Source organism: Oncorhynchus masou, chromosome 9 (assembly GCF_036934945.1).
Source record: "Oncorhynchus masou masou isolate Uvic2021 chromosome 9, UVic_Omas_1.1, whole genome shotgun sequence".
Classification (NCBI taxonomy): Eukaryota; Metazoa; Chordata; class Actinopteri; order Salmoniformes; family Salmonidae; genus Oncorhynchus; species Oncorhynchus masou.
This window is the reverse complement of record NC_088220.1, coordinates 17,157,731-17,185,230: the sequence shown is the minus strand read 5'-3', so window position 1 is coordinate 17,185,230 and position 27,500 is coordinate 17,157,731. Positions and strand designations below refer to the sequence as shown.

At 42.9% G+C, this 27,500-nt stretch overlaps 3 protein-coding genes across 5 annotated transcripts in view; 2 read left to right on the top strand and 1 right to left on the bottom strand.

Annotated features, from left to right (window-relative positions):
* Window positions 1-7,076, top strand: part of LOC135545598 (PH and SEC7 domain-containing protein 2-like) — a 65,098-nt gene extending 58,022 nt beyond the window's left edge. For both annotated transcript variants that reach the window (XM_064973324.1, XM_064973325.1), the window contains one exon: window positions 4,617-7,076. In XM_064973324.1, coding sequence (XP_064829396.1) covers window positions 4,617-4,835 — 219 coding nt within the window. In that variant the 3' untranslated portion in view covers window positions 4,836-7,076. The remainder of the gene's footprint in view (window positions 1-4,616) is intronic.
* A 2,742-nt stretch (window positions 7,077-9,818) lies between these two features.
* On the bottom strand, window positions 9,819-15,202 carry LOC135545597 (transcriptional activator protein Pur-alpha-like). The gene has a single exon (XM_064973323.1). The coding sequence runs from the start codon at window positions 15,139-15,141 to the stop codon at window positions 14,299-14,301; it is 843 nt and encodes a 280-aa protein (XP_064829395.1). The 5' UTR covers window positions 15,142-15,202; the 3' UTR covers window positions 9,819-14,298.
* A 2,449-nt stretch (window positions 15,203-17,651) lies between these two features.
* nrg2b (neuregulin 2b) overlaps window positions 17,652-27,500 on the top strand; it is a 49,590-nt gene continuing 39,741 nt past the window's right edge. For both annotated transcript variants that reach the window (XM_064973322.1, XM_064973321.1), the window contains exon 1: window positions 17,652-18,150. In XM_064973322.1, the coding sequence (XP_064829394.1) occupies window positions 17,742-18,150 (409 nt within the window). In that variant the 5' untranslated portion in view covers window positions 17,652-17,741. The remainder of the gene's footprint in view (window positions 18,151-27,500) is intronic.

Genomic DNA, 27,500 nt, shown 5'->3' with positions numbered 1-27,500 from the left:
TAGATTTTTTTTTTTTTGCTGTGATGCTTCACAAAAGTTCTGAACCTTTCTGTTCTCATAGTTTCTACAGATTGTAAATTATAGATAAACATTTTTGCTATAAGTATTATTGTATTATAGATCGATTCACATTGACTTTTCAAATCACCCAGCAGTGCTATTTACAGAGTTAGATCCAGGTAAATGTTGCAATCCTTCAGCCATTCCTAAACTTGCGACCAAAAACAAGCTACATATGGACAATACCAAAACAAAGAATCTAATGATTCTATCTCTTCGCAGCAAAATCTACAGAGCTGGGATGGTTGTATCCTCCATGCATATAACATTCTATTGGTTGCAAGAATTTTGTATAAGCATTTAAATAGAAACATTTTAAGTTTTAAATACGCCGTCGTTTTGTGTATGAGCTCATAAACCATGTGCCATGAAATCGGTACATCGAAAATCTCTTCCCAACTCTTTTGCTATCTATATGGCACAGCAACTGGTATACTTTTTCATCACTATTTTTTTTAACCAATTTTGGTCTTTAATGCAGAGCCGACAGACAAGTTCCTTACTTTGGCTCTTCCATTTTTGCGGTAATGTTGTAGTTAGTTTGGTTGTAATTTTGGGTAGAGCAGACGTTTCCATATATTTTTGATAGCTGCATGTGTGACCTAACTCCACCAGTCCTATTTATGATGTCATTTACAAAGATGATATCCTTGTTAAGCATTTTTTACCCCAATAATGTGTTTTTTTAATCAATTGGAATATTTGAGTTTAACCACAATATTTGTTGTATTATTTGTTATGTGTTTTCTGGTGGATTAAACTGAAATTGCAACCAACTTTCTATGGCTAGTAAAAATAGAGATATTTTAGAGATGATTTAATTTTCAAATAACCAAAAGTGAGAGGTTCTAATCTGAATAAAGAGAACAAGGCCGTTCTTGATCAAGGGACATTTTTACTAATCTGCTAGAGAACCCGTTTGGATTTAAGTATAACTTTAGTATGACTGAAGCCTTTAGTGAGAGGTCTAATGCTTTATGATTTAATCATTTCTGCCTTCCAAATTCATATTCATCATATAAACAAGCCCTTTTCATTTTGTCTGGATTGCCGTTCCAAATTAAATGGAATATCTTTTGCTCATATAATTTAAAAAGCAGGTTGCTCGGTGTAGACAAGGCCATAAGCAAATAAGTAAACTGGGATATGACTAAAGAGTTAATCAGGTTGATTTTTCCACAAATACACAGGTATTTTCCTTTCCATGGTAGCAAGATCTTATCTATTGCTTACATTCTATTGTAATGTATCGTAGGGAGATCTTATCTATTGCTTACATTCTATTATAATGTATCGTAGGGAGATCTTATCTATTGCTTACATTCTATTATAATGTATCGTAGGGAGATCTTATCTATTGCTTACATTCTATTACAATGTATCGTAGGGAGATCTTATCTATTGCTTACATTCTATTATAATGTATCATAGGGAGATCTTATCTATTGCTTACATTCTATTATAATGTATCGTAGGGAGATCTTTTCTTTCTTTCGGGATATGAAAACTGAGTGTCCACTTCCCCGTCAGACCATTTTATTGGTAAACTACACGGTAATATAAAAGTTGAATTTTTTGGTTTTCATAATATACATTTATCATAATTTGGTTTTAATCCAGAGAGGTTAGAAAAAGTATCTAGATCCTCTATGAAGCTTCGTGGGGATTCTGATTGTGGATTTAAAAGAAAACATGAATCATCAGCGAACAATGACACCTTTTTTTAAGCCCTGGATTTCTAGCACTTTATATTATTGTTAGATCTGATTTTAATAGCATTTCTATGGCCGTAATAAATAGATATTCCGATAGCGGACAAGCTTGTTTTACTTGAGATTCTCCTAAATTGAAATATTCCAGGCATTTATAAATGAATCAAATTAGTCATACTTTGTCAAAAGCCTTTTCAAAGTCAGCTATGAATACCAGGCCTGATTTCACAGATTTACCATAGTGGTCTATTGTTTCCAGTACTTGTCTTATATTATCCTCAATGTATCGTCCACGTAAAAAACCTGTCTGATTAGGATTAATTATATCCGACAATACCTTTTGAATTCTATGCGCTGTACATTTTGCCAGAATTTTGGCATCACACCATTGAAGTGTAAGGGGCCTCCAATTAAATGGACTGGATCTTTATAGGTACCACTTTGGTCCTGTTTCAGTATTAATGAAATGAGACCTTTTTGTTAAGTATCTGATAATCTACCATTATATAGCAGTGGTTAAAACATGCTAATAACATTCCTATATGCCATCCAGCCCTGGAGTTTTCCTGGCTATAATTGCATTAAGAAGTTCCACCTCTGTAATTTGACCTTCACATGAGTCTTTCTGTACAATTAATTTCGGTTAGTGGAGATGCAGGAGACTGAAACGAAAACATATGCTTAAAGTACTTTGCTTCCTATTTCAAAATATTGTTTGGTGAATCATGAGTGACTCCATAATTTGTAAGAAGTTTCAGGAAATCATTTTTGGTAGCATTTCTATGTTGGAGAATTAAAAATAATTTGTTACTTTTTTCCCCGTATTCCATCCAGTTTGATGTATTTTTTATACTATATTGCACTGGATCTTTATTGACTAAGGTCCTCCATTTCTTTTTGTTTTTCCTCTAACTTATTCTGTGCCTCTATGATACAGTTTTTATTACTATCTATCTGTACTGTTACTCCTTCTATTTACTTTGTTAATATGGACTCTTTTGACCTAAATGTCTTTTGTTCTATTGATGAGTACAGAATTGCATGGCCTCTAAAGGCACGTTTAAAAGTGCCCCATACAATAAGGGCATCTGCTGTACTTGTGTTATATCTGAAAAAGTCTGTTATAAATGATTCTGTCCTAGTTAAAAACAAGTTATCATCCAATAGGTTTTGATTACATTTCCAATATCCTGTCCCATGTGGAGTAATGTATATGTAATGTATATGACAATTATTTGATGGTCCTAACATATTCTGTCCCCTATCAACACTTTTAAAACTTTTGGTCCCAGTGAGAATGACATAAGAAAGTAGTCAAAATGCCAAGCTTGACTGAGCCTCCTCCATGTATATCTCACTAGGTCAGGACATTTAAGCCTCCTCCATGTATATCTCACTAGGTCAGGACATTTAAGCCTCCTCCATGTATATCTCACTAGGTCAGGACATTTAAGCCTCCTCCATGAATATCTCACTAGGTCTGGACATTTAAGCCTCCTCCATGTATATCTCACTAGGTCTGGACATTTAAGCCTCCTCCATGTATATCTCACCAGGTCAGGACATTTAAGCCTCCTCCATGTATATCTCACTAGGTCAGGACATTTAAGCCTCCTCCATGTATATCTCACTAGGTCAGGACATTTAAGCCTCCTCCATGTATATCTCACTAGGTCAGGACATTTAAGCCTCCTCCATGTATATCTCACTAGGTCAGGACATTTAAGCCTCCTCCATGTATATCTCACTAGGTCAGGACATTTAAGCCTCCTCCATGTATATCTCACTAGGTCAGGACATTTAAGCCTCCTCCATGTATATCTCACTAGGTCAGGACATTTAAGCCTCCTCCATGTATATCTCACTAGGTCAGGACATTTAAGCCTCCTCCATGTATATCTCACTAGGTCAGGACATTTAAGCCTCCTCCATGTATATCTCACTAGGTCAGGACATTTAAGCCTCCTCCATGTATATCTCACTAGGTCAGGACATTTAAGCCTCCTCCATGTATATCTCACTAGGTCAGGACATTTAAGCCTCCTCCATGTATATCTCACTAGGTCAGGACATTTAAGCCTCCTCCATGTATATCTCACTAGGTCAGGACATTTAAGCCTCCTCCATGTATATCTCACTAGGTCAGGACATTTAAGCCTCCATATATCCACTTATTCCAATATATCCATGACATTCATGGTTTCCTTAAATGCCTGAGGGTGATAGTTTGTAGTGTGATTTCCTTTACGGTCCATTGAGGTATTTAAAACGTATTATAATCTCCCACCATAATAATAGTCTTGTATTGCTTGTAGCTTGATAAATTATTATATCTATTTTCAAAGAAGCGTGGATCATCATTATTTGGACCATATTGTATATTAATGAGCCAAATCTGTTTATGGTCCAATAACCATTTTTAAATAGTCCATCTATTTTACAGATCTGTTTGGACAATTTGCACATTCGGATCAAAATTATTGTTAATTAACATCATCGCTCTCTTTCTCTCTCTCTCTCTCTCTCTCTCTCTTTCTCTCTCTTTCTCTCTCTCTCGCTCTCTCTCTCTCTCTCTGTATAACTGTTTCTCTGTATATAGGTCTGGGTAAATCTCAAATAGATATGCTGTTGTTGTGTTATAGTTGTGACAGAATCACAAGATCAATGTCCTATATTCCCTTTCTCTGTGTTTTTCCCCCATCATAAGTTAATTTGACATTCATCCTCTTTCTCTCTGTAGGGGAGCATTGTGTAATAGCTACAGTATGTGTTAAATGAGCCATATGTGTGATATACGCACATTTATAGTCACATCATCTTCATTCCCCCTCTCTCTCCTTGCAGAAGAGTCGGTACGAGACGTATATCAACCTGCTCCAGGCCAAGATGAGGGCAGAGACAGACGACCTGGAGAAGATAGAGGCTAGTGTGATGAGCGGGATCGGGGAGGGCCGAGGGGGGTGCGAGGGATACCTCCGGAAGACCCAGTCCTCTCCTTCCATCAGCCAGCATAGTCTTAACGGCAGGGCCTCTGGACGCACTGCCCCGGGCCAGCGGAGTTGAGAGGAGAACCCCCTTAAAAACGTCATCATGCACCCCCGTGTAACTGTCCTCTGAGCCAAAGGGCTCACCCCCCTAAATGCCTAAGCACTGGACTCATATCCAACCAACTCCCCAAATCCTCCCTCCTTCCTATTTCATTGCCCAGTAAAGCGGTAATAATGTTCCAGCGATACAGTATTACTGGTGTTATTTAACCAACAGCTAATTGTCTCTGGCACTGCTTATATGAACACTTATAACAGAGAACATGACGATGTGGAAAAAAGGATGAAAGAGGAGAGAGGACTTACCTGCATAAAGGAAATGACATCATAAGGAAGGTTGGAGTGTTTTAGTTTGAGGCGGTGGATGGTGGATTTCAGGTTGGAGGGGCACAGTAGCATCAAGTGGTCTCTCTCACCTGAGCCTTCAACAGGTTTCTCTGGACCATATAGAGCATGGAGACTCAGTGTATCTGAACAGGCCTACTGAGCAGGCCTATGTAACACATCTACTGTATGAGAGCCTTATGATGATGGACAACACTTACTCAGACTCTCAGAACTCTTATGATGATCAACTCCTTGCTGTGTAGACTATTTATTATTAATACGTATTTATTTATTGTAGATTTCTTATTCCACTTGAACCTGAGCTTCATATATGATAACAGACTGAATGAAAGCACTGTGCCATGTTGTATAACCCTTAGTTCTATGTTACTGTCTGGACACTTGTATTGCTGTCACGCTGAGTGGAAGCTGGGATGGAGGAATTTGACTGAGTACGAGGAGTAACGGTTGAAGGAAAAAAGTGAGATGTCTTGTTGAATTGAACATTTTGATTAAGTAGTGTGTGTGTGTGTGTGTGTGTGTGTGTGTGTGTGTGTGTGTGTGTGTGTGTGTGTGTGTGTGTGTGTGTGTGTGTGTGTGTGTGTGTGTGTGTGTGTGTGTGTGTGTGTGTGTGTGTGTGTGTGTGTGTGTGTGTTTGAGGTTGAGCGATGGCCAGTTGACGTGGGGTTCAGGGTTAAGGAAAGCAGATCTAACGTTAAAGGATCTGTGTTCTGTGTTGTTATTCTTTGATGCAGAAGAAGAGAAGACGTCTCCCTGAGTTGGAGCTAGATCATCTTCCTATCATATCATCATCAGAGTGCAGATAAAACAATAAAAGACTGAAAGACAAAGCAGCAGGACTGCACAGGCTGAGCAGCAGAGGAAGTAGCAGAAGTGGTGAGCACCAGAGGAAGTAGGTGAAGTGGTGAACAGCAGGGAAAGTAGATGAAGTGGTGAGCAGCAGAGTAAGTAGATAAATTGCTGAGCAGAAGAGGAACTAGATGAAGTGGTTAGTAGCAGAAGAAGTAGAGGAAGTGCTGAGCAGCAGAGGTAGAGGAAGTGGTGAGCAGAAGAGGAACTAGATGAAGTGGTTGGCAGCAGAGGAAGTAGAGAAAGTGGTGAGCAGAAGAGGAACTAGATGAAGTGGTTAGTAGCAGAAGAAGTAGAGGAAGTGCTGAGCAGCAGAGGTAGAGGAAGTGGTGAACATAACACAGCGTTACTCGTGTGTAGAATCATATTCATATCGGAGACCTGAGAGAGGAGAGTAACCCAGCTCTCTTGGAACCATGGAAAGATGGAGGGAGGAAGGAAGGCAGTGGTTCTGCTGGACTACATTATTCTTCATTGAACATTGAAACTCACCCCCTTCTCTTTCTCCCTTCCCCCTCTCCTGACTGGACTTCAGATGGGATACGTCCCTAATTCTTATTATCTCTTTCTCGACACTAAAGCGGTACGGAATATTTGCACGGTCAGACCAGACACATAGGCTATATATATCCTGTGTTTTTCTATTCCAGAGTGATGAGACTGGATCATTGATCCTTAGCTCTGTTTACTGAAGTGGAATTCAGAATCAGAACTCCCATTTTATACCTTATTTAGTTATGTCTTTCTTACTCTGAGGACCGACCTTGTCACTTTGGCTGTTGTGTTAACTAACCATTGTTTTCCCTATGTTTTAGGGCAGAGCAGTGCTGTTGTAATATAGAAATGTGAGAAGGTTTTTTACTTTGCTGATCCTGTCTAAAATATTAGTATGTGTGTTTTTTTTAGTTTTTTTTTACTAATGAAGCTAGGGCACTTTGTTGTCAAAAATGGAAATGTTATATACTTGTTCTGTTTGTTTAGGGCAGTTTAAAGTGAAATACATCTTTACTAGTTATTATTGTCAGGGCTTCATAAAGTCATCTTTTATATATAATAGAAATTGGTGGTAATGTTTTTATTATAAATTCTTTATCTAGAGATATTGCCTCAGCACTATGTTTCTATAAGAGAAATGTAATGCAGGCAAGGAAATAATGTGGAAAATGTTGTCTTTCAGTTTGAGTTAAAGAACATTGCTGACTTGCATGCATAGCTAGTTCACAATTTATTACTAATACACATCACATCCACATCGTGGACACAATGAGCAGTTGTTGTCAAGGTCGCACTCACATCTGTAGCCATGGAATACCACGAAAGGCTGGGCATGGCTCACATGAACACCATCATCCCAGACACCCGGGACCCACTCCCATTCTCATACCACCCCAACAGATCCACAGATGATGCAATCTCTATTGCACTCCACACTGCCCTCTCCCACCTGGACAAGAGGAATACCTATGTGAGAATGCTGTTCATTGACTACAGCTCAGCATTCAGCACCGTAGTGCCCTCCAAACTCAGGTCCCTGGGACTGAACACCTCCCTCTGCAACTGGATCCTGGACTTCCTGAAGGGCTGCCCCCAGGTGGTGAGGGTAGGCAACAACACATCCGCCACACTGACCATCAACACGGGGGCTCCTCAGGGTGCGTGCTTAGTCCCCTCCTGTACTTCCTATTCACCCACGACTCTGTGGCCACGCACGACTCCAACAACATCATCAAGTTTGCTGTTGACATGACAGGGGTAGGCCTGATCACCAACGACGATGAAACAACCTATAGGGAGGAGGTCAGTGACCTGGCAGTGTGGTGCCAGGACAACAACCTCTCCCTCATCATCAGCAAGACAAAGGAGCTGATCGTGGACTACAGGAAACAGGGCCAAGCACACCCCCATCCATATTGACAAGGCTGTAGTGGAGTGGGTCGAGAGCTTCAAGTTTCTCTGTGTCCACATCACTAAGGAATTAACACCAACAGTCATCCACACACACGAACACAGTCTTGAAGAAGGCACGACAACGCCTCTTGCCCCTCAGGAAGCTGAAAAGACTTGGCATGGGCCCTCAGATCCTCAAAAGGTTCCACAGCTGCACCATTGAGAGCATCTTGACTGGCTGCATCACCGCAAGACACTACAGATGGTAGTGTGTATCGCACAGTACATCACTGGGGTCGAGCACCCTGCCATCCAGGACCTCTATACCAGGCGGTGTCAGAAGAAGGCCCTAAAAATTGTCAAGGACTCCAGCTACTCAAGTCATAGACTCTCATACCACGTGACAAGACCTACTGATGCACCAAGTCTGGAAGCAACAGGACATTAAACTTCTACACCGAGCCATAAGACTGCTAAATAGTTAGTCCGAGTAGCTATTGGTTAACTATTTAACTATTTTCATTTACCATTTTTGCACTAAGTCTTTTTACTCACCACATATGCTGCTGTTACTATTTATTATCTATCCTGTTGCCTAGTTACTTTATCCCTATATACATACAGTGTATATACCTCAATTACCTCATACCCCTGAATATCAACTCGGGACTCATATTAGTTTTCTGTTATTTCTCTTTTTTTATTCTCTGCATTGTTGGGAAGGGCCTGTAAATGAGCATTTCACTGTTAATATTGTAACGAGCATGCTTTTGCAGCACAGTCGATAGCGCGCCGTACCTCGGGCCAGAAGGTCGAGGGTTCGAGATCTGCTCCCTGCCTGCTTCTTTACATTGGTGTCTGAAATGATCGGACCTTGCATCCACGACAGTGCGTGTGCTTGACTGGTGAGTGCGTTCCTGTAAAACGTAGAGTCGCAAGCTAGCGCGAGGACGCGCTCTTTGAAAGGAGGGAGTATTGTAACGACTTTGGGTTTATAATCTCGGAAATCGACTCTGCCGCACGAGCATGCTTTTGCGGCACAGCACCAAGCATGTGACAAATAACATTTTATTTGATTGTCTTTCAAATACATTGTTACAGTCATTGGTTAGCTAGCTAGGGAATTTTAGCCATATTATCATTGACATGAAATCAATCAAAACACCTCAAAACAAGACATGGTATCAATAATAAGATGTTTTTTAAACAGCTGAAACGAGCCGACTATGATTCCCCACATGCCAGTTTATTGTCATTGTCGCTAGCTATCTGACAGTTCAGAATCATAAAGCACGGATTCCTGCCCAATTGATGCGCGTGCATTATTTTCGCGATATTGTCAGCCAACCTGTCTATTCTTGACCAAGTGATAAATGATGATTACAAGTGTTAAGAATTTTTTTCCGGGTAATATGATTTGAACATTTTGGCCTTCCATATGAATTGGCCTATTTTAGCACCATGGACCGCACCATTATCGCAGGGTAGCCTAGTGGTTAGAGCGTTGGACTAGTAACCGAAAGGGTGCAAGTTCGAATCCCCGAGCTGACAAGATACACATCTGTCGTTCTGCCACTGAACAGGCAGTTAACCCACTGTTCCTATGCCGTTATTGAAAATAGGAATTTGTTCTTAACTGACTTGCCTAGTAAAATAAAGGTTAAAAAAAATCGCATATCGCCATCACGTTGGAAAGCGCCTGAAGTATCTTCTAGCGAACTTCCCACTTCACCAGCAGGTAGGTCTATTGGCGCCACTACCAGTACTTCCATATTGAAGTTATTTTGGGCCATTCTGATGAATATTTTCTGTGGAACTCGAGACACGAGCATGAGGAATGGCGGTGTATTGCAATTAGTCATTTTCAGACGAACGGCTTTCTGACATTAAAACAACAACGTACAAAACAGCACACTTTTTTCCATCAGCATAAATTTAATAAGGTAGTGAAAGTACATAAACAAAGTAATGAAGTACAGTAAGATGCAAGTTATGATGATGCCAGATGGAGGATGAGCAGATTTTTCAACGCCAATTTAAGCACCATCGTCATGTAGTCATGAAAGGCCATAAATAAGTAAGAACTGCTCTAGAATGTATGAGAAGAAGTTATACATGGGACATGTGGACTGTTATCACAGTTTTCAGACATTTCTACCAACTAAAAAATAACAATATTGGTGTAGCACTAGTTAATCATGCAATTTACTTTAGTAAACCTTCTTAAACACAGACAAAATATACTTAAATAAGTAGAACTCGATACATCTCTGTCCAGCAATGTCATGAAGCCTGGAAAGTAATTTATACTCTCTGAATGTGAGATCCCTATCAAAAATAATATGCAGATTTTGTATTTTCTTAATATATCTAAAGTGCAAGTATTTCTCCATTTTATTCAATGCTTTCTGTAAGTATAAAATACAAAGGAAAAAAAACAGCAATATGCTTTTCCTGTTTATACTGTATGTTAGATTTTTCTGAAAGGATCATCATATTTAACAAACCATATATATATATATATATATACATACACACACACACACACCACAGATAAAATATTTTGAAAGGTACAACATATAATATAGGGTTGATAAACGGGTAGTTAGACCATACGGTGACATGGGATATGTTCATTGTGCATTGACCCCCTTCCTCCCCATTGACTTTTATAGCCCCTTTTCCCAATGTCTCATCCCTGTACATAACAGTAGCCTATACAGTCTGCATACATGAAGGACTCTGCATTGGTATGTGCAAAACAGAATGTGTGCTGAGCTAGTAATGGCCAAGATGACTGTTGGCTTCACAAACAAGATTGTGATTGGCCTTGCCCATATTATAGACTTTGTCTGTGTATGATTGGTCTGAACTTGAAGACCCAGTGAAACGTCATAGTGACAATAGAACAGATCAGTGGAACTGAAGAAAACAAACATCAGATGAACAGATCTTTAAACAGCTTGGTAGAATGAATGGAAGTTAGTTAAGTCTGTTTTGGAATTCTAGTGGGAGAGATTCCAGAAGACCAAACCTCCAAAGGGACTGGTAGAGGTTGTTACCATGGTCATGCAGCTGTTGTTTAGATCACTGGTCAGAAAATACACATTCCCACTGTTAAGTACAAATATGAAGAACAAAGCACCTCTAATAGGTCATAAATTCTAAGACATCTCTCTCTGATGCAAACCGCACCATCACCACCACCAATGTTACACTGAACTGAACTAGCCATGCTGCTGCACAGTTTCAATCAACCCATTGCAGGTTTTGATTATCGGACAAAAACACATGGCGTCCATTTTGTGCACCATTGATTAACTGTGCAATGTGAGCAACATGGTAAAGCCATCCACTCTGGACAGTGGCAGTTGGTTCTGACCCCAACACTGTGCTGTACCTTTATAATAGGCAGTGTTCTAGAATCTACTACACAGAACCACTCCACTCCGGAACCAGAACGTACCCAATAGCACCTTGTGAACTGACAAAACAATTATCACTTCTGTTTAATATTTTTCAAAAATGTGTGCGTTTTACAGAGCGAGCCATACAAACATAAAATGTGAGCTGAATGAGTTAGATTTAGTATGTCTAGGATTGGCAGGTAAGAGAGTGTTGAAAAGGGTGGATTGAATTTCCAGTCTTCATGTCTCGCATTTGAGGCCTGAATTCAATCAAGCCTGTACTGTGTAGAAATAGCATTTGGTCTTTCACAGCATTAGTGCCCTATTGACTGAATTCTGGCCTCAAATGTGCTTCATGTGTGGGGCACAATGTAGCAGATAAAACTGTGGATTTTACTCTATGCAAAGGATCTCTGACATTCTGGGGCAGTGTTAGGGAATCTAATTTTCTCCAGAAGAGGAGAGAAACCCGAATGTAGCTTTAATGCAGGCCTAGTAAAGGGCCATATAATAGGGTCCCTATATGCGGCCCCACATAGGGACCCATGCATCTCGAGGCCTCGTTCTTACACATGTAACTCCAACCCAATCCAAATGGCAGGTGGAATTATAGCAGACCTACTACTGCTCAGTCTGTCTTCAACATCATGCCAGCCGGTCTGATGGCAGTACAGTAGAGTAGGTTTAGATCTAATAAACGAATCCAAGCCACCCAGTGATACTCTAAATCCGGCTACTGATGGTTAACCTAGCTAGCTGATTGTTAATCATCGCTTAAAGAAATCCTCTATGGCATTGTTTACTGCTGAACTAAGAAAAAAGGATGCTGGATAACTGTCAGAATGATTCGTCTACACCCCAGGCAGAATGGTTGGTCACTTCATCGTCAGGGCAACCCCCTCTGTCATCATGTCAATTTGTTGACATTGTGTAATGTTTGTTTAATTTTTCTCCTTCTATCCAAGTAAAACAGAAGTTTCAAGATACTATTCAATTAAATTATAAGACACAGAAAGGGGAGGACTGTGCCTTTAACACTGACTTGAAGATGAGATAAGCTATCTGATTTGTGAGGGGGGAAGTAGCTATGTCTCTGTAGCGAATCTGTGGAACGAGAAACACCAGAAACTTGCCTACACTCACTGAAACACAGTGGGGTTACTGTATATGAAAGTGATGGGAAATCTCACACACTAGTTTGACATCTTTTCACTTAAATGCAGAGAAAGACTTCACATTTCCATAATAATGCAGAATTCAGCCTCATGCTTTTCAAATATCAAACACATATATTTGTATTTTTTTTGTCTATACGACATACAATGCCACGGTTGGCACGTACAATATTGCACACTATAATGTAATGTCCTCACAGTCTGTCATCACACTGTGTAGAGGGAGACTGCTGCTCAGACAACATCATGTGGAGAGTAACATTGAGAAATCAAATAAAGCAAGGTGACAAATTCGACTGGCAGGCCCGGTCTAGTTTGGATTATATTGGGGCTGTAGCACCATAGAAAGATACTGCCTCGGCCTACATCCAAAAACCTCACAAGGGGCTCTTAGGGCATCCATCCATCATCCGTCTCCATCTCATCCCCACTGACTGACTACTGTACACGTCCAGTTACAACCCATCTTATTTTACATGGTGCAAGAAGTGGACAGAATCAACGCCATACCTCTGATGACTATCCATGCTCACATTAGAAGTGCTGCTGCTGTTGCTGTTCTAGAAGCCATTCTCTGCTCTCCTCACCTGTGGAGGGAGACAGGCTACAGAAAAGGGCCTCTGGTTTGGCTAATCAGTGTTGACCAATAGCCATACTACAGTACAGTACTCATCAATGAAAACATACAGTGGTCGAGAGAGATATCATCAACATCGACCCCAATGTGAAACACGTAAACGAGTGGAGTGTATAAGGCACCAGGTTGTTCTGACGTCAGAGAGGATGCGCCCACGCGGCTCTGCATGCATGTAGCCGCGCGCTGATGCGTCTTTTTTACGCGTCTCGCGCTCCCATCACCGGTTGAGTATCTCGTTTTTACACCCCCCCCCCCCCAAAAAAAAGAAAGCTCGCCCACAGAAAACGTGGGCATTTTAGGATTTAAATACAGCTGATTCACAAAATCATAATTAGTATATCTAGGTTAGCACTTTTTTCATCTAACCATTGGTCCAAATTTGAATGGACATGGTGCAAAGGGGTAGATATTCAATAGTAAAGATGATTTTAGCCCATTTAGGCCTATATAGAAGCGCAGTATTTAGACTCTCCTCTTCATTTATAAAGACTCCATAATGAAGGCCTATGACATTATAGAAACGAGTTATAGCTACATTTTCGATCAAATAAAATACTTTCTCAAATGCCTTTTAAAAAGAGGTGTAGGCATTTTGGCAGATGTCTATTTTTCAGCCTGTGCGTTGCGTTCTGCGGTACACATTAAATGGATAGCGTTTTCATTTTTATTTCCTGCGTACCTTATAATAATAAACTACATCTGGTTTCAGATTTTGGTTTGGTAAATGTATATATTTATTTTCTCTTTGTGCTGATGTCAAATGTTTCTTCACATGGAGATCGGCGTCATTTCCATGTAGGCTTATACCCCGGTTTTTATTTTGTATTTTTTACATTTGCACTTTGGATACCTTTTCGAAATAGCATGGACGTGTGCAAAATCGGTTTGTTTGTTTGTTAGAGGAATAAACACTCTGTTCATTGTCATTTAAATCAAGTAGGAAACAGTTCATATTTTACAGTTCAAACAGTTATTGATAGCAGCGGCTTACTGTTAAAATGGTTGGTAAAAGGGTGATATCCAGCAATGAGCGACGAGACAGTACTGCCAATCTGACTGTGAAGGTTGTGTGTGGGGTGCTTCCCTTGGAATTCTCTCTTTATATTTTATAGTAAAAGTCGGTTTATAAAGTCTGTTTGTTGTTATTTATTTATTTATGCTCAAGCGGGTAATCCGTCAATCATCGTCCCCGTCGTCACCATGTTGGCCCTCCGGTAGGAGTTCGGAGGCCCGTTTTTCTCTACTCCGCTCCTGGATCTTTCTCATCTCCTCGGCATATTTACAGAACGTGTTGCCGAATTTGGACCACACTTTGCACGGAACAGTGATGGAGTTCCGGTAGGTAGGCTTCACCTCGCTGACCCGCATGAACACTCCATACTTGTTGGAACCCACGTCGAAGAAAAAGCGCTTGTTGTCAACAGTCAAGGAGGTGCCCTCGGGAAGTTCGGCTGGATCCTCATCCATACCGTAATCATCGATGAGTTTGGCTAAAGCATCACGGAACTCGATAAGTCCCTGCGCTGGAAGCGCGATTGTCTGGCCTTGTGCGCTTCCCAATCCGGGCCCCCGATTAACGGTTTGACGGATCCTGAGGAACCGCCCCCTCTGGTTCTCTTTCAGATCCATGTAATATTTGCGATTCTCTCGCACTAGAAATTCGCTCTTGAGGGCTCGCCGGGGCTCATCCTGCACTATGTCCGGGTTGCTCGGGCCCAGTTGGGCGTAATGTTCGATGAAGTCCCCGAGATAGTCGCGGAACTCCACTGCTACTGACATAGAGAGAGTGAGGCGGCTCTTGTTTCCTCCAGCTCCGACCTCGGCTATCTTTAGGAAGCGGCCTTTTGCATTCTGCTTCACATCTAGGTAGAAGCGCTTATTCTGGATGTCGACTCGCTTCGATGCGAGCTCCTCTGTGTCGTGTTGGAGTCTTGCAGCGGCGCCCATCGCGCCTGGGGCCAGCGAGCCGGGGCCTGTGGCCAGCCCTCCGTGGTCACTGCCACTGTCTCTGTCCGCCATGATGCTGCCTCCCTGCTTACCTTCCACGGTCTCCCTCAGCCTGCTGCAACCTCGAATACCCGTCAACCACTCCGCCGATATCGCGAGAGCTCTATGCTTTAGAAAGGAAATTAAAGTAGCCTACTGTAGTTTTGGAGAGGGGTGTGTTCAAGATATACAAGTTTGCGCCTAAACTGTGCAGCAGCTGCATATAATTCAGTAACGTTTAAACTAATTCGAAGTCCTTCATAATGTGTGATGATGCAATGCTTCATTATAATGTCCCTGATTTCGATTTCCTATTAGTAATATAACATCCTCATATTACACAAAATGTTCATCATCTGTCATGGGAGAAACGGGTGTTTCGCCTGCATCTGTAGCATCTAACAAATTCCTCGAATGAAACACTAGCCTACCCATGTGTTGAACAGAGAAGAGACAGACAATACAAATGTGTATTTTATTGATGTACATGTACAGTATGGTGAGTAAAATGAGATATAATAGACTACTTAACTGATAACTGTTTATTTGTCTCTTTATGAGATAATTGACTCAGACGTGTTGAAGGAGTGATTTGATTGAGGATGAAAACAGAGCATCAAAAGGACATAGAATTTGATGACAGATGGGAATAATTAAAACAATATTTAGTCTATATAATGTGATCTGTAATATCATGAGGTAAAATCAGTCAAATATCCTTAGTATGATCAGAAATCACCGTATGATCACTTCTCTACCGCTAACTGATATCATCTTCCTGACGCCGTTTCAGCACCACAGACAGCGCACGTTTTCTGACCTCTAAGCAAGGACATCTAGCTGACGTCTGGCTTGCGCTCTGAATGCGCGAGCGGGGGAATCTTGAACGAATTAAGTGATTGATTGATTGATGGGGGGGGGGCGTCTGGCAGAGAGAGGAAAATACCACCACCATGAAGCTGTGTATGACATAGTGTATCTTGTATCTGTGTATGACATAGTGTATCATGTATCTGTGTATGACATAGTGTATCTTGTATCTGTGTATGTCATAGTGTATCTTGTATATGTGTATGACATAGTGTATCTTGTATCTGTGTATGACATAGTGTATCTTGTATCTGTGTATGACATAGTGTATCATGTATCTGTGTATGACATAGTGTATCTTGTATCTGTGTATGACATAGTGTATCGTGTATCTGTGTATGACATAGTGTATCGTGTATCTGTGTATGACATAGTGTATATTGTATCTGTGTATGACATAGTGTATCGTGTATCTGTGTATGACATAGTGTATATTGTATCTGTGTATGACATAGTGTATCGTGTATCTGTGCATGACATAGCCATCTTTCGTCAGTCTGTTGGCGGTTTGAGAAGAGAAAAAGCACACATGTTACATGCATCCTATCCACATGTGGCTTCCCCATTACTTCAATACTGGTAATAGATATTCTCACATGTGGCCACACGCTGAGCCACTCGGCCACAATCACACACATTACTCATTTTCTTTTGGTGCAGAAATCTCCAGTCCTGTATGAACATGCCCGCAGGACCCGGTGCCTTTCAATAGGTGGAGCGGCTTTTGGGTATAGTAACCAGTGGTTTGGCCAGATTAAACAGAAAGAGGGGTCTCCAACTCACAGGTTGCCGTGCAATAGGCTACTAGGCTACTACTGGAACCATTGAGATTTTCGCAGCGTTAGTCATCGCACTAGCCGCAGTGTAGCCTTGTCTCTATACTTACTCTCTGAATCGCCAGCCCTGTGGTTCAGTACGCACTCCTCTAAGCGTTGGGTTTGGTGGATCTTTTTAAACTGAACCGCGACCGAACCATATGCTGTTGCTATCATGGTTGCCCGTGGTTCTGACTCAAGGCGGTTTCATTGACCCATGGTCAGTGGTTTGAGGTGAGGGGTGTTGGGTGCGCGGCTCCGGTCATTAGTGTGTTTGCGCAGGAAGTGGTAGCAGACGCCAGTGGCCGGGCAGGTGATGTTTGCTCACGTAAGCGGCTCGTGTTTGTGGGGTGCAGGGGACGAGGGTGGAGGGAGTGCGCTGTGGCTTTGCCGAACCGGATAACCAGATAACAGCTATCTTCCATACTCTTCGTTTTACTGAAAAGTAATCCGATTTCTACATTTCTGAAGGTGGATCTAAAAGCCAGACCTTGTGTGTGTCTGGCTGTGTGTATTTGTGATTTTCTGTTCGCGAAATCTAACATTCGTTTTCCGTTATAGAAAGCCAATGCGCCCACCCATGCAATGACATTTGCTGGAGAGAGAGGATAAACTATAGAGGCTTCATGCAGAACCTCTGGTTTCGAGTAGAGGGTAATTTACGAGTCTTGTTTTGCGTTTCAAGAGAAAGTAATAGGTTTGAAGGAGGATGCAGCAACCACATTTTTAACCATGCATAACCGGGCCGTTTCCGGTTCTTAGGCTGTGCGTCCCCATCTGAAACCGTATGGGGAAAGCGGCAGACACAGATGGCATGGACACTTATACAAGGTCTGCCGCTCTGCCCTGCTATCGGAGCCTATTCGCAGTCTCCCACTTCAACCCCGCTCCGTCATCCGCGCCCCTCAGCCGCCCCAGCACTGCAGCAACGGAGCCACGGCCGACGGCATGAGGCTTGATCCGGTCCATTTCTCCATGCTGGTCATCGGGGTCTCTTTCGCCTGTTACGCCCCGAGTCTCAATTCCCTCCAGGACCAGGCATACCGATCCGCCGTGGTCATCGAGGGCGAGGTGCGCTCCTCACCGGAAAACGTCTCTCGGGACCCGTACAGTGTGAATGTCAAAGTGCTAGACGTATGGCCCGTGAACAGCGGCGGACTCGAGCGGGAGCAGCTCGTGACCGTCGGGGACTTCGGTTCCGAGTCCTCGTGCACTACTGTAGAGGAGAACCACAGATATATATTTTTCATGGACCCAACAGGCGAGCCTTTAGTATTCAAGGCATCGTTTGCTCCGCTGGACGCCAGCGGAACGGACCTGAAGAAGGATGTGGAGAGCGTGTTGTGTGAGGACTGCGGTAAGTTGAGCTTTCATTGGACGCTTCAGGGCCGCACGCTAATACCCCGGTGATATAAGGAGTCTTTGGTCTCCCTGTGAGCCTTATCGGTGATGATTGACACAGTTAAAATCTCCATGCCCTGGTGACACATAACTAAGACGGCTCGTTTTTTTCCAGGACATGCATGGATGTGTGAGACAGATATCCTAGAGACTGTAGTACATTTGGCTATAGGTGAGAGTGATGTAGAATAGGCAATACTGGTGACGAGTGAGACGATTCCCATGTACAAAGCACATTGATTTGGTATGGACAATCCATGATTATGAAAATGATTTACCGTCTATAGTGTGCATGTTGGTAAGATATTGGCATGCTAGAGTCAAAAGATGGAACATAGATTCTGTACAAAAGCCTCAGTGCTGGCAGATAAAGTGTTTGTGTGTGTGTGAGAGTGTAGTATCCCATGTCTGAGAATGAGGTGGACAGGTATCAGAGAGAGAGAAAGAAAGAGAAAGTGAGAGAGAGAGATAGGAAGAGTGAATCTGACAGAATATGACACAGTTTCATTTCAAATACCCATCAGTATTCATTCAGATGTCAGTTAGCTTTCAAACAACTTGGATACTGACACCATGTGACAGGAAATAGGGAGACCAATCATCTAGTCCGAAACGGTTGGTGCTGTTAGATCAGGTGGTGGATATTTAGTCCTTTAGGGCCCTTCACTAAAGATGAGAGGCATGACAATGTTTCAGCACCGTGGACAGCTCATATTCTCTGACCTCTGAATCGCATGCATCCATTCTCAGTCTGTTTTACTTGTTGTCATGCATGATAAGAGTCAGACAGTGGCCTATTGTCTCTTTAAATCATCAGTTACATTATCTGCTATTCTCTGTGACACATTCTTTGGATGTGTCCAAATATTCTGGAGAACTGAAGCAGTCTTTACTCATCTCATCACCTTTAGCATGATGAAACAATACCGGTATGATCACGGGCCGCATGTATCAAGCATTTCAGAGTAGTAGTGCTGATTTAGGATTGGTTTTGCCTTATAGATCACAATGAATAAGGTTACATGGACAGGAAAGACCTGATCCTAGATCAGCACTCCTTTTCTGAGACGCTTGATACATACAGCCCCTGGTCTCTACCTGAGGCGAATGTCAACATCTTCCTGACAGTGTTTCAGCACCATGGACAGTACACATTCTCTGACACCTGGAGACTGACACCATGTGACAGGAAGTAGGGAGACCAACCATCCAGTCCTGAATGGTTGGTGCTGTTAGATCATTATGAGACACAAAAACAATTTAAAATCGTCAACTCATTCTCATTGCTCCCATGACCAGTAATTTGAAAGGCCTTGATGGGTGAAATGGATGCAGTTGAGACCGAGCCACCATTTCCACCTATCACGGCTCATAATAGAGAGGGGACAACAGGGTGCTAGGAGTGTTTGTCTCTGCCAGCTGTGTGTTTCTATATGGCTGAACCAGTCCCTGTCTGCAGCTGAAGTGCTTTCATTGTTTTCCAGCTATTTAGTTAGCCACAGAGCAGTTTTAGTGTCAAATAGTCTTGCTGAGGGAGGGGTGACTGTAGTGTAGGTAATCTGCTACTCAGATGCTGCCATCAAAGACCACACTTCCTTGACTCAACAGTGACACAGACAGACTCTTACTCACCACTGGAACCTCATCATGCAAAGTCCCAGATGTACAGAGAGACAGGCTCTAATGCTTTGAGTATCTACACAAGTTCTCTACACCTCTCTCTCTCTCTCTCTCTCTCTCTCTCTCTCTCTCTCTCTCTCTCTCTCTCTCTCTCTCTCTCTCTCTCTCTCTCTCTCTCTCTCTCTCTCTCTCTCTCTCTCTCTCTCTCTCTCTCTCTCTCTCTCTCTCTCTCTCTCTCTCTCTCTCTCTCTCAATTCAATTCAATTCAAGGGGCTTTATTGGCATGGGAAACATGTGTTAACATTGCCAAAGCAAGTGAGGTAGATATTATACAAAAGTGAAATAAACAATACAACATTAACAGTAAACATTACACATACAGAAGTTTCAAAACAATAAAGACATTACAAATGTCTATATATATATATATATATATATATATATATATATATATATATACAGTGTTTTAACAATGTACAAATGGTTAAAGTACACAAGGGAAAATAAATAAGCATAAATATGGGTTGTATTTACAATGGTGTTTGTTCTTCACTGGTTGCCCTTTTCTTGTGGCAACAGGTCACAAATCTTGCTGCTGTGATGGCACACTGTGGAATTTCACCCAGTAGATATGGGAGTTTATCAAAATTGGATGTGTTTTCAAATTCTTTGTGGATCTGTGTAATCTGAGGGAAATATGTATCTCTAATATGGTTATACATTGGGCAGGAGGTTAGGAAGTGCAGCTCAGTTTCCACCTCATTTTGTGGGCAGTGAGCACATAGCCTGTCTTCTCTTGAGAGCCATGTCTGCCTACAGCGGCCTTTCTCAATAGCAAGGCTATGCTCGCTGAGTCTGTACATAGTCAAAGCTTTCCTTAATTTTGGGTCAGTCACAGTGGTCAGGTATTCCGCCGCTGTGTACTCTCTGTGTAGGGCCAAATAGCATTCTAGTTTGCTCTATTTTTTTGTTAATTCTTTCCAATGTGTCAAGTAATTATCTTTTTGTTTTCTCATGATTTGGTTGGGTCTAATTGTGCTGCTGTCATGGGGCTCTGTAGGGTGTGTTTGTGTTTGTGAACAGAGCTCCAGGACCAGCTTGCTTAGGGGACTTTTCTCCAGGTTCATCTCTCTGTAGGTGATGGCTTTGTTATGGAAGGTTTGGGAATCGCTTCCTTTTAGGTGGTTATAGAATTTAACAGCTCTTTTCTGGATTTTGATAATTAGTGGGTATCGGCCTAATTCTGCTCTGCATGCATTATTTGGTGTTCTACATTGTACACGGAGGATATTTTTGCAGAATTCTGCGTGCAGAGTCTCAATTTGGTGTCTGACCCATTTTGTGAAGTCTTGGTTGGTGAGCGGACCCCAGACCTCACAACCTCACAAAAATCTCTCTCTCTCTCTCTCTCTCTCTCTCTCTCTCTCTCTCTCTCTCTCTCTCTCTCTCTCTCTCTCTCTCTCTCTCTCTCTCTCTCTCTCTCTCTCTCTCTCTCTCTCACTCTCTCTCTCTCTCTCTCTCTATCCCTCTCTCTCTCTCCCTCTCTCTCTCTCTCTCTATCCCCCCCTCTCTCTCTCTCTCTCTCTCTCTCTCTCTCTCTATCCTCTCTCTCTCTCCTTCTATCCCTCTCTCTCTCTCTCTCTCTCTCTCTCTCTCTCTCTCTCTCTCTCTATCCCTCTCTCTCTCTCTCTCTCTCTCTCTCTCTCTCTATCCCCCCCCCTCTCTCTCTCTCTCTCTCTCTATCCCTCTCTCTCTCCTTCTATCCCTCTATCCTCTCTCTCTCTCTCTCTCTATCCCTCTCTCTCTCTCTCCCTCCTCTACCCCCTCTCTCTCTCTCTCTCTACCCCCCCCCCTCTCTCTCTCCTCCCTCTCCCTCTCCCTCTCCCTCTCCCTCTCCCTCTCCCTCTCCCTCTCCCTCTCCCTCTCCCTCTCCCTCTCTCTCTCTCTCTCTCTCTCTCTCTCTCTCTCTCTCTCTCTCTCTCTCTCTCTCTCTCTCTCTCTCTCTCTCTCATTGTGTCAATATTGCCAAATCAACATCTTGTTCCAAGATGGCGTAGCAGTAAGTCGTCCTGTCGTATCGTCTCTCTGTAAATATCGTCTCTTTTTCGTTTTAAATATTTTTTTTAGATATTTTTCTTCGCATATCTTTAAAAACATTTTTGCTCGCTTCCAAATACTCTCCTGCAACCCGCCTCACCCAATATAGCTACTTTTCCTAAAGTATTTATATTTACTTCGGAACCGGAACCCCTCAACTGAAGCTAGCCAGCTAACCACCTGCTATGCTAGCGGTCTTCAGCTAACCGGTCATCAGCTAACCCTTAGCTCGGAAAGCTCTCGCCAGTTCGAACAACGCGACGCTAACCAGAGCATAACAGACCTATTTATTTTTTTTAACCCCGGATTCCCACCGCAAACGGAACATCTTTCAGCTGGATCTTCACAACTAGCTATCGAGCTAAACCGCAACCCTGGTTGATTACTCCTGGCCAGCGTTTCCACCCACGTAGCTTGAAGCTAGCCCGGCCAGAGCTCCTGTGCTCATAGCATACTCCTGGGCTACAATACCCGGACCCACGACCGGTCTATCGATGTCACTGCATGAAGAGGAATAAACAGACTCACCTCATCGCGACGTCCTCCAAAGGCTAACTCTCTAGCCCTCGCTATCTCCTTGCTTGCTTCCTTGCTTCGGCTAATCTGTTAGCTTGTTAGCACAGGCCTGCTAACCGTCTGCATCGCCGCGTCCCAAACACGCAGTGGCCCATATGTACTTTCTATCTCTTCCCGATTTTTTAAAATTTGTTTATACCTTCCGGAAACCTGCCTCACCCAATGCGATACGGAAACGCTATTATTTTTAATTTTTAGAACACACTCAAGAACCTCCAGAAGCTAACCAGCTAAATAGCTACAAGCTATATAGTCATTGTTAGTTTTTTAACCTGGATAACACTCGCCAGTCCAGCCCCCCTGCCCCCTGGACTCTGATCACTTGGCTACATAGCTGATGCACGCTGGACTGTCCATCAATCACGGTACTCCATTCTGCTTGTTTGTTTTATCTGTCAGCCCTGTTGCCTAGTCAATGCCATTTTACCTGCTGTTGTTATGCTAGCTGATTAGCTGTTGTCTCACCCACTGTTTTAGCTAGCTTTCCCAGTTCAACACCTGTGATTACTGTATGCCTCGCTGTATGTCTCTCTCAATTGTCAATATGCCTTGTATACTGTTGCTCAGGTTAGTTATCATTGTTTTAGTTCACAATGGAGCCCCTTGTCCCACTCCTCATACCCCTGATACCTCCTTTGTCCCACCTCCCACATATGCGGTGACCTCACCCATTACAACCAGCATGTCCAGAAATAAAACCTCTCTCATCATCACCCAGTGCCTGGGCTTACCTCCGCCGTACCCGCACCCCACCATACCCCTGTCTGCGCATTATGCCCTGAATATATTCTACCATGCCCAGATACCTGCTCCTCTTATTCTCTGTCCCCAACGCTCTAGGCGACCAGTTTTGATAGCCTTTAGCCGCACCCTCATACTACTCCTTCTGTAACGACGTTCTTCGTTTGTCGAAAGAGAGTCGGACCGAAATGCAGCGTGTTGGTTACTCATATTTATTAGTGAAACAAATAACGAAACTATACATGAAATAACTAATCAATACAAAACAACAAAACGGAACGTGAAACCTATTACAACCTGACTGGTGAACACTAACACAGAGACAGGAACAATCACCCACGAAATACAAAGCGAAACCCAGGCTACCTAAATACGGTTCCCAATCAGAGACAACGAGAATCACCTGACTCTGATTGAGAACCGCCTCAGGCATCCAAACCTATGTAACACACACCCCTAATCAGCTACAATCCCAATAACTAAAAAAACCCCACTAAGAATACAACAAACAATAAACCCATGTCACACCCTGGCCTGACTAACTAATAAACTAAAACACAAAATACTAAGACCAAGGCGTGACACCTTCTTTGTTCCGCGGGTGATGTGGAGGTAAACCCAGGCCCTGCATGTCCCCAGGCACCCTCATTTGTTGACTTCTGTGATCGAAAAAGCCTTGGTTTCATGCATGTCAACATCAGAAGCCTTCTCCCTAAGTTTGTTTTACTCACTGCTTTAGCACACTCTGCTAACCCTGATGTCCTTGCCGTGTCTGAATCCTGGCTCAGGAAGGCCACCAAAAATTCAGAGATTTCCATACCCAACTATAACATCTTCCGTCAAGATAGAACTGCCAAAGGGGAGGAGTTGCAGTCTACTGCAGAGATAGCCTGCAAAGTAATGTCATACTTTCCAGGTCCATACCCAAACAGTTCGAACTACTAATTCTGAAAATTACTCTCTCCAGAAATAGGTCGCTCACTGTTGCCGCCTGCTACCGACCCCCCTCAGCTCCCAGCTGTGCCCTGGACACCATTTGTGAATTGATTGCCCCCCATCTAGCTTCAGAGTTTGTTCTGTTAGGTGACCTAAATGACCTAAACTGGGATATGCTTAACACCCCGGCAGTCCTACAATCTAAGCTAGATGCCCTCAATCTCACACAAATCATCAAGGAACCCACCAGGTACAACCCTAACTCTGTAAGCAAGGGCACCCTCATAGACGTCATCCTGACCAACTGGCCCTCCAAATACACCTCCGCTGTCTTCAATCAGGATCTCAGCGACCACTGCCTCATTGCCTGTATCCGCTACGGTGCCGCAGTCAAACGACCACCCCTCATAACTGTCAAACACTCCCTAAAACACTTCTGTGAGCAGGCCTTTCTAATCGACCTGGCCCGGGTACCCTGGAAGGACATTGACCTCATCCCGTCAGTTGAGGATGCCTGGTCATTCTTTAAGAGTAACTTCCTTGCCATTTTAGATAAGCATGCTCCTTTCAAAAAATGCATAACTAAGAACAGATACAGCCTTTGGTTCACTCCAGACCTGACTGCCCTCGACCAGCACAAAAACATCCTGTGGCGGACTGCAATAGCATCGAACAGTCCCCGCGATATGCAACTGTTCAGGGAAGTCAGGAACCAATACACGCAGTCAGTCAGGAAAGCTAAGGCCAGCTTCTTCAGGCAGAAGTTTGCATCCTGTAGCTCCAACTCCAAAAAGTTCTGGGACACTGTGAAGTCCATGGAGAACAAGAGCACCTCCTCCCAGCTGCCCACTGCACTGAGGCTAGGGAACACGGTCACCACCGACAAATCCATGATTATTGAAAACTTCAACAAGCATTTCTCAACGGCTGGCCATGCCTTCCGCCTGGCTACTCCAACCTCGGCCAACAGCTCCGGCCCCCCCGCAGCTCCTCGCCCAAGCCTCTCCAGGTTCTCCTTTACCCAAATCCAGATAGCAGATGTTCTGAAAGAGCTGCAAAACCTGGACCCGTATAAATCAGCTGGGCTTGACAATCTGGACCCTCTATTTCTGAAACTATCCGCCGCCATTGTCGCAACCCCTATTACCAGCCTGTTCAACCTCTCTTTCATATCGTCTGAGATCCCCAAGGTATGGAAAGCTGCCGCAGTCATCCCCCTCTTCAAAGGGGGAGACACCCTGGACCCAAACTGTTACAGACCTATATCCATTCTGCCTTGCCTATCTAAGGTCTTCGAAAGCCAAATCAACAAACAGGTCACTGACCATCTCGAATCCCACCGTACCTTCTCCGCTATGCAATCTGGTTTCCGAGCCGGTCACGGGTGCACCTCAGCTACACTCAAGGTACTAAACGACATCATAACCGCCATCGATAAAAGACAGTACTGTGCAGCCGTCTTCATCGACCTTGCCAAGGCTTTCGACTCTGTCAATCACCATATTCTTATCGGCAGACTCAGTAGCCTCGGTTTTTCGGATGACTGCCTTGCCTGGTTCACCAATTACTTTGCAGACAGAGTTCAGTGTGTCAAATCGGAGGGCATGCTGTCCGGTCCTCTGGCAGTCTCTATGGGGGTGCCACAGGGTTCAATTCTCGGGCCGACTCTTTTCTCTGTATATATCAATGATGTTGCTCTTGCTGCGGGCGATTCCCTGATCCACCTCTACGCAGACGACACCATTCTATATACTTTCGGCCCATCATTGGACACTGTGCTATCTAACCTCCAAACGAGCTTCAATGCCATACAACACTCCTTCCGTGGCCTCCAACTGCTCTTAAGCGTTAGTAAAACCAAATGCATGCTTTTCAACCGATCGCTGCCTGCACCTGCATGCCCGACTAGCATCACCACACTGGATGGTTCCGACCTTGAATATGTGGACACCTATAAGTACCTAGGTGTCTGGCTAGACTGCAAACTCTCCTTCCAGACCCATATCAAACATCTCCAATCGAAAATCAAATCAAGATTCGGCTTTCTATTCCGTAACAAAGTCTCCTTCACTCACGCTGCCAAGCTTACCCTAGTAAAACTGACTATCCTACCAATCCTCGACTTCGGCGATGTCATCTACAAAATTGCTTCCAACACTCTTCTCAGCAAACTGGATGCAGTTTATCACAGTGCCATCCGTTTTGTCACTAAAGCACCTTATACTACCCACCACTGCGACTTGTATGCTCTAGTCGGCTGGCCCTCGCTACATATTCGTCGCAAGACCCACTGGCTCCAGGTCATCTACAAGGCCATGCTAGGTAAAGCTCCACCTTATCTCAGTTCACTGGTCACGATGGCAACACCCATCCGTAGCACGCGCTCCAGCAGGTGTATCTCACTGATCATCCCTAAAGCCAACACCTCATTCGGCCGCCTTTCGTTCCAGTACTCTGCTGCCTGTGACTGGAACGGATTGCAAAATTGCTGAAGTTGGAGACCTTTATCTCCCTCACCAACTTCAAACATCAGCTATCTGAGCAGCTAACCGATCGCTGCAGCTGTACATAATCTATTGGTACCCATTTTCACCTACCTCATCCCCACAGTTTTTATTTATTTACTTTTCTGCTCTTTTGCACACCAATATCTCTACCTGTACATGATCATCTGATCATTTATCACTCCAGTGTTAATCTGCAATATTGTAATTATTCGCCTACCTCCTCATGCCTTTTGCACACATTGTATATAGACTCCCCTTTTTTTTGTCTACTGTGTTATTGACTTGTTAATTGTTTACTCCATGTGTAACTCTGTGTTGTCTGTTCACACTGCTATGCTTTATCTTGGCCAGGTCGCAGTTGTAAATGAGAACTTGTTCTCAACTAGCCTACCTGGTTAAATAAAGGTGAAATAAAAAATAAAATAAAAAAATACAATATACATTGTAACAAAATTATAAACGATAGCAAATAATAATATAAAATGGTAGTAAATAATAATACAAAATTAAATACAAAAATACAATAAAACAATAAAATGGTAACAGTCAATAGTAGAAATGTATTAAATATAAAATCTAAATATGGAAAATAAAACTATGACTAACTTATAACTAAATAACGGTCATCTTCTCCTTTATATCAGTACTACAACTACCATCATCATTACTACTACTACTACTACTACCATCACTAAACTGTTATCATTACCATTACCACCCATACCACTACTATTTGGAATGATAAACAACAATAACAATAGTAATAACAATAATAGTAATAATAAGTAAGTTACTTCTTACTATGCAGATGTTATTATTCAGTGTCCCT

Excerpts from the sequence above, each read along its gene's own strand:
- LOC135545597 (XM_064973323.1), bottom strand. The coding sequence starts at position 15,141 with ATGGCGGACAGAGACAGTGGCAGTGACCACGGAGGGCTGGCCACAGGC.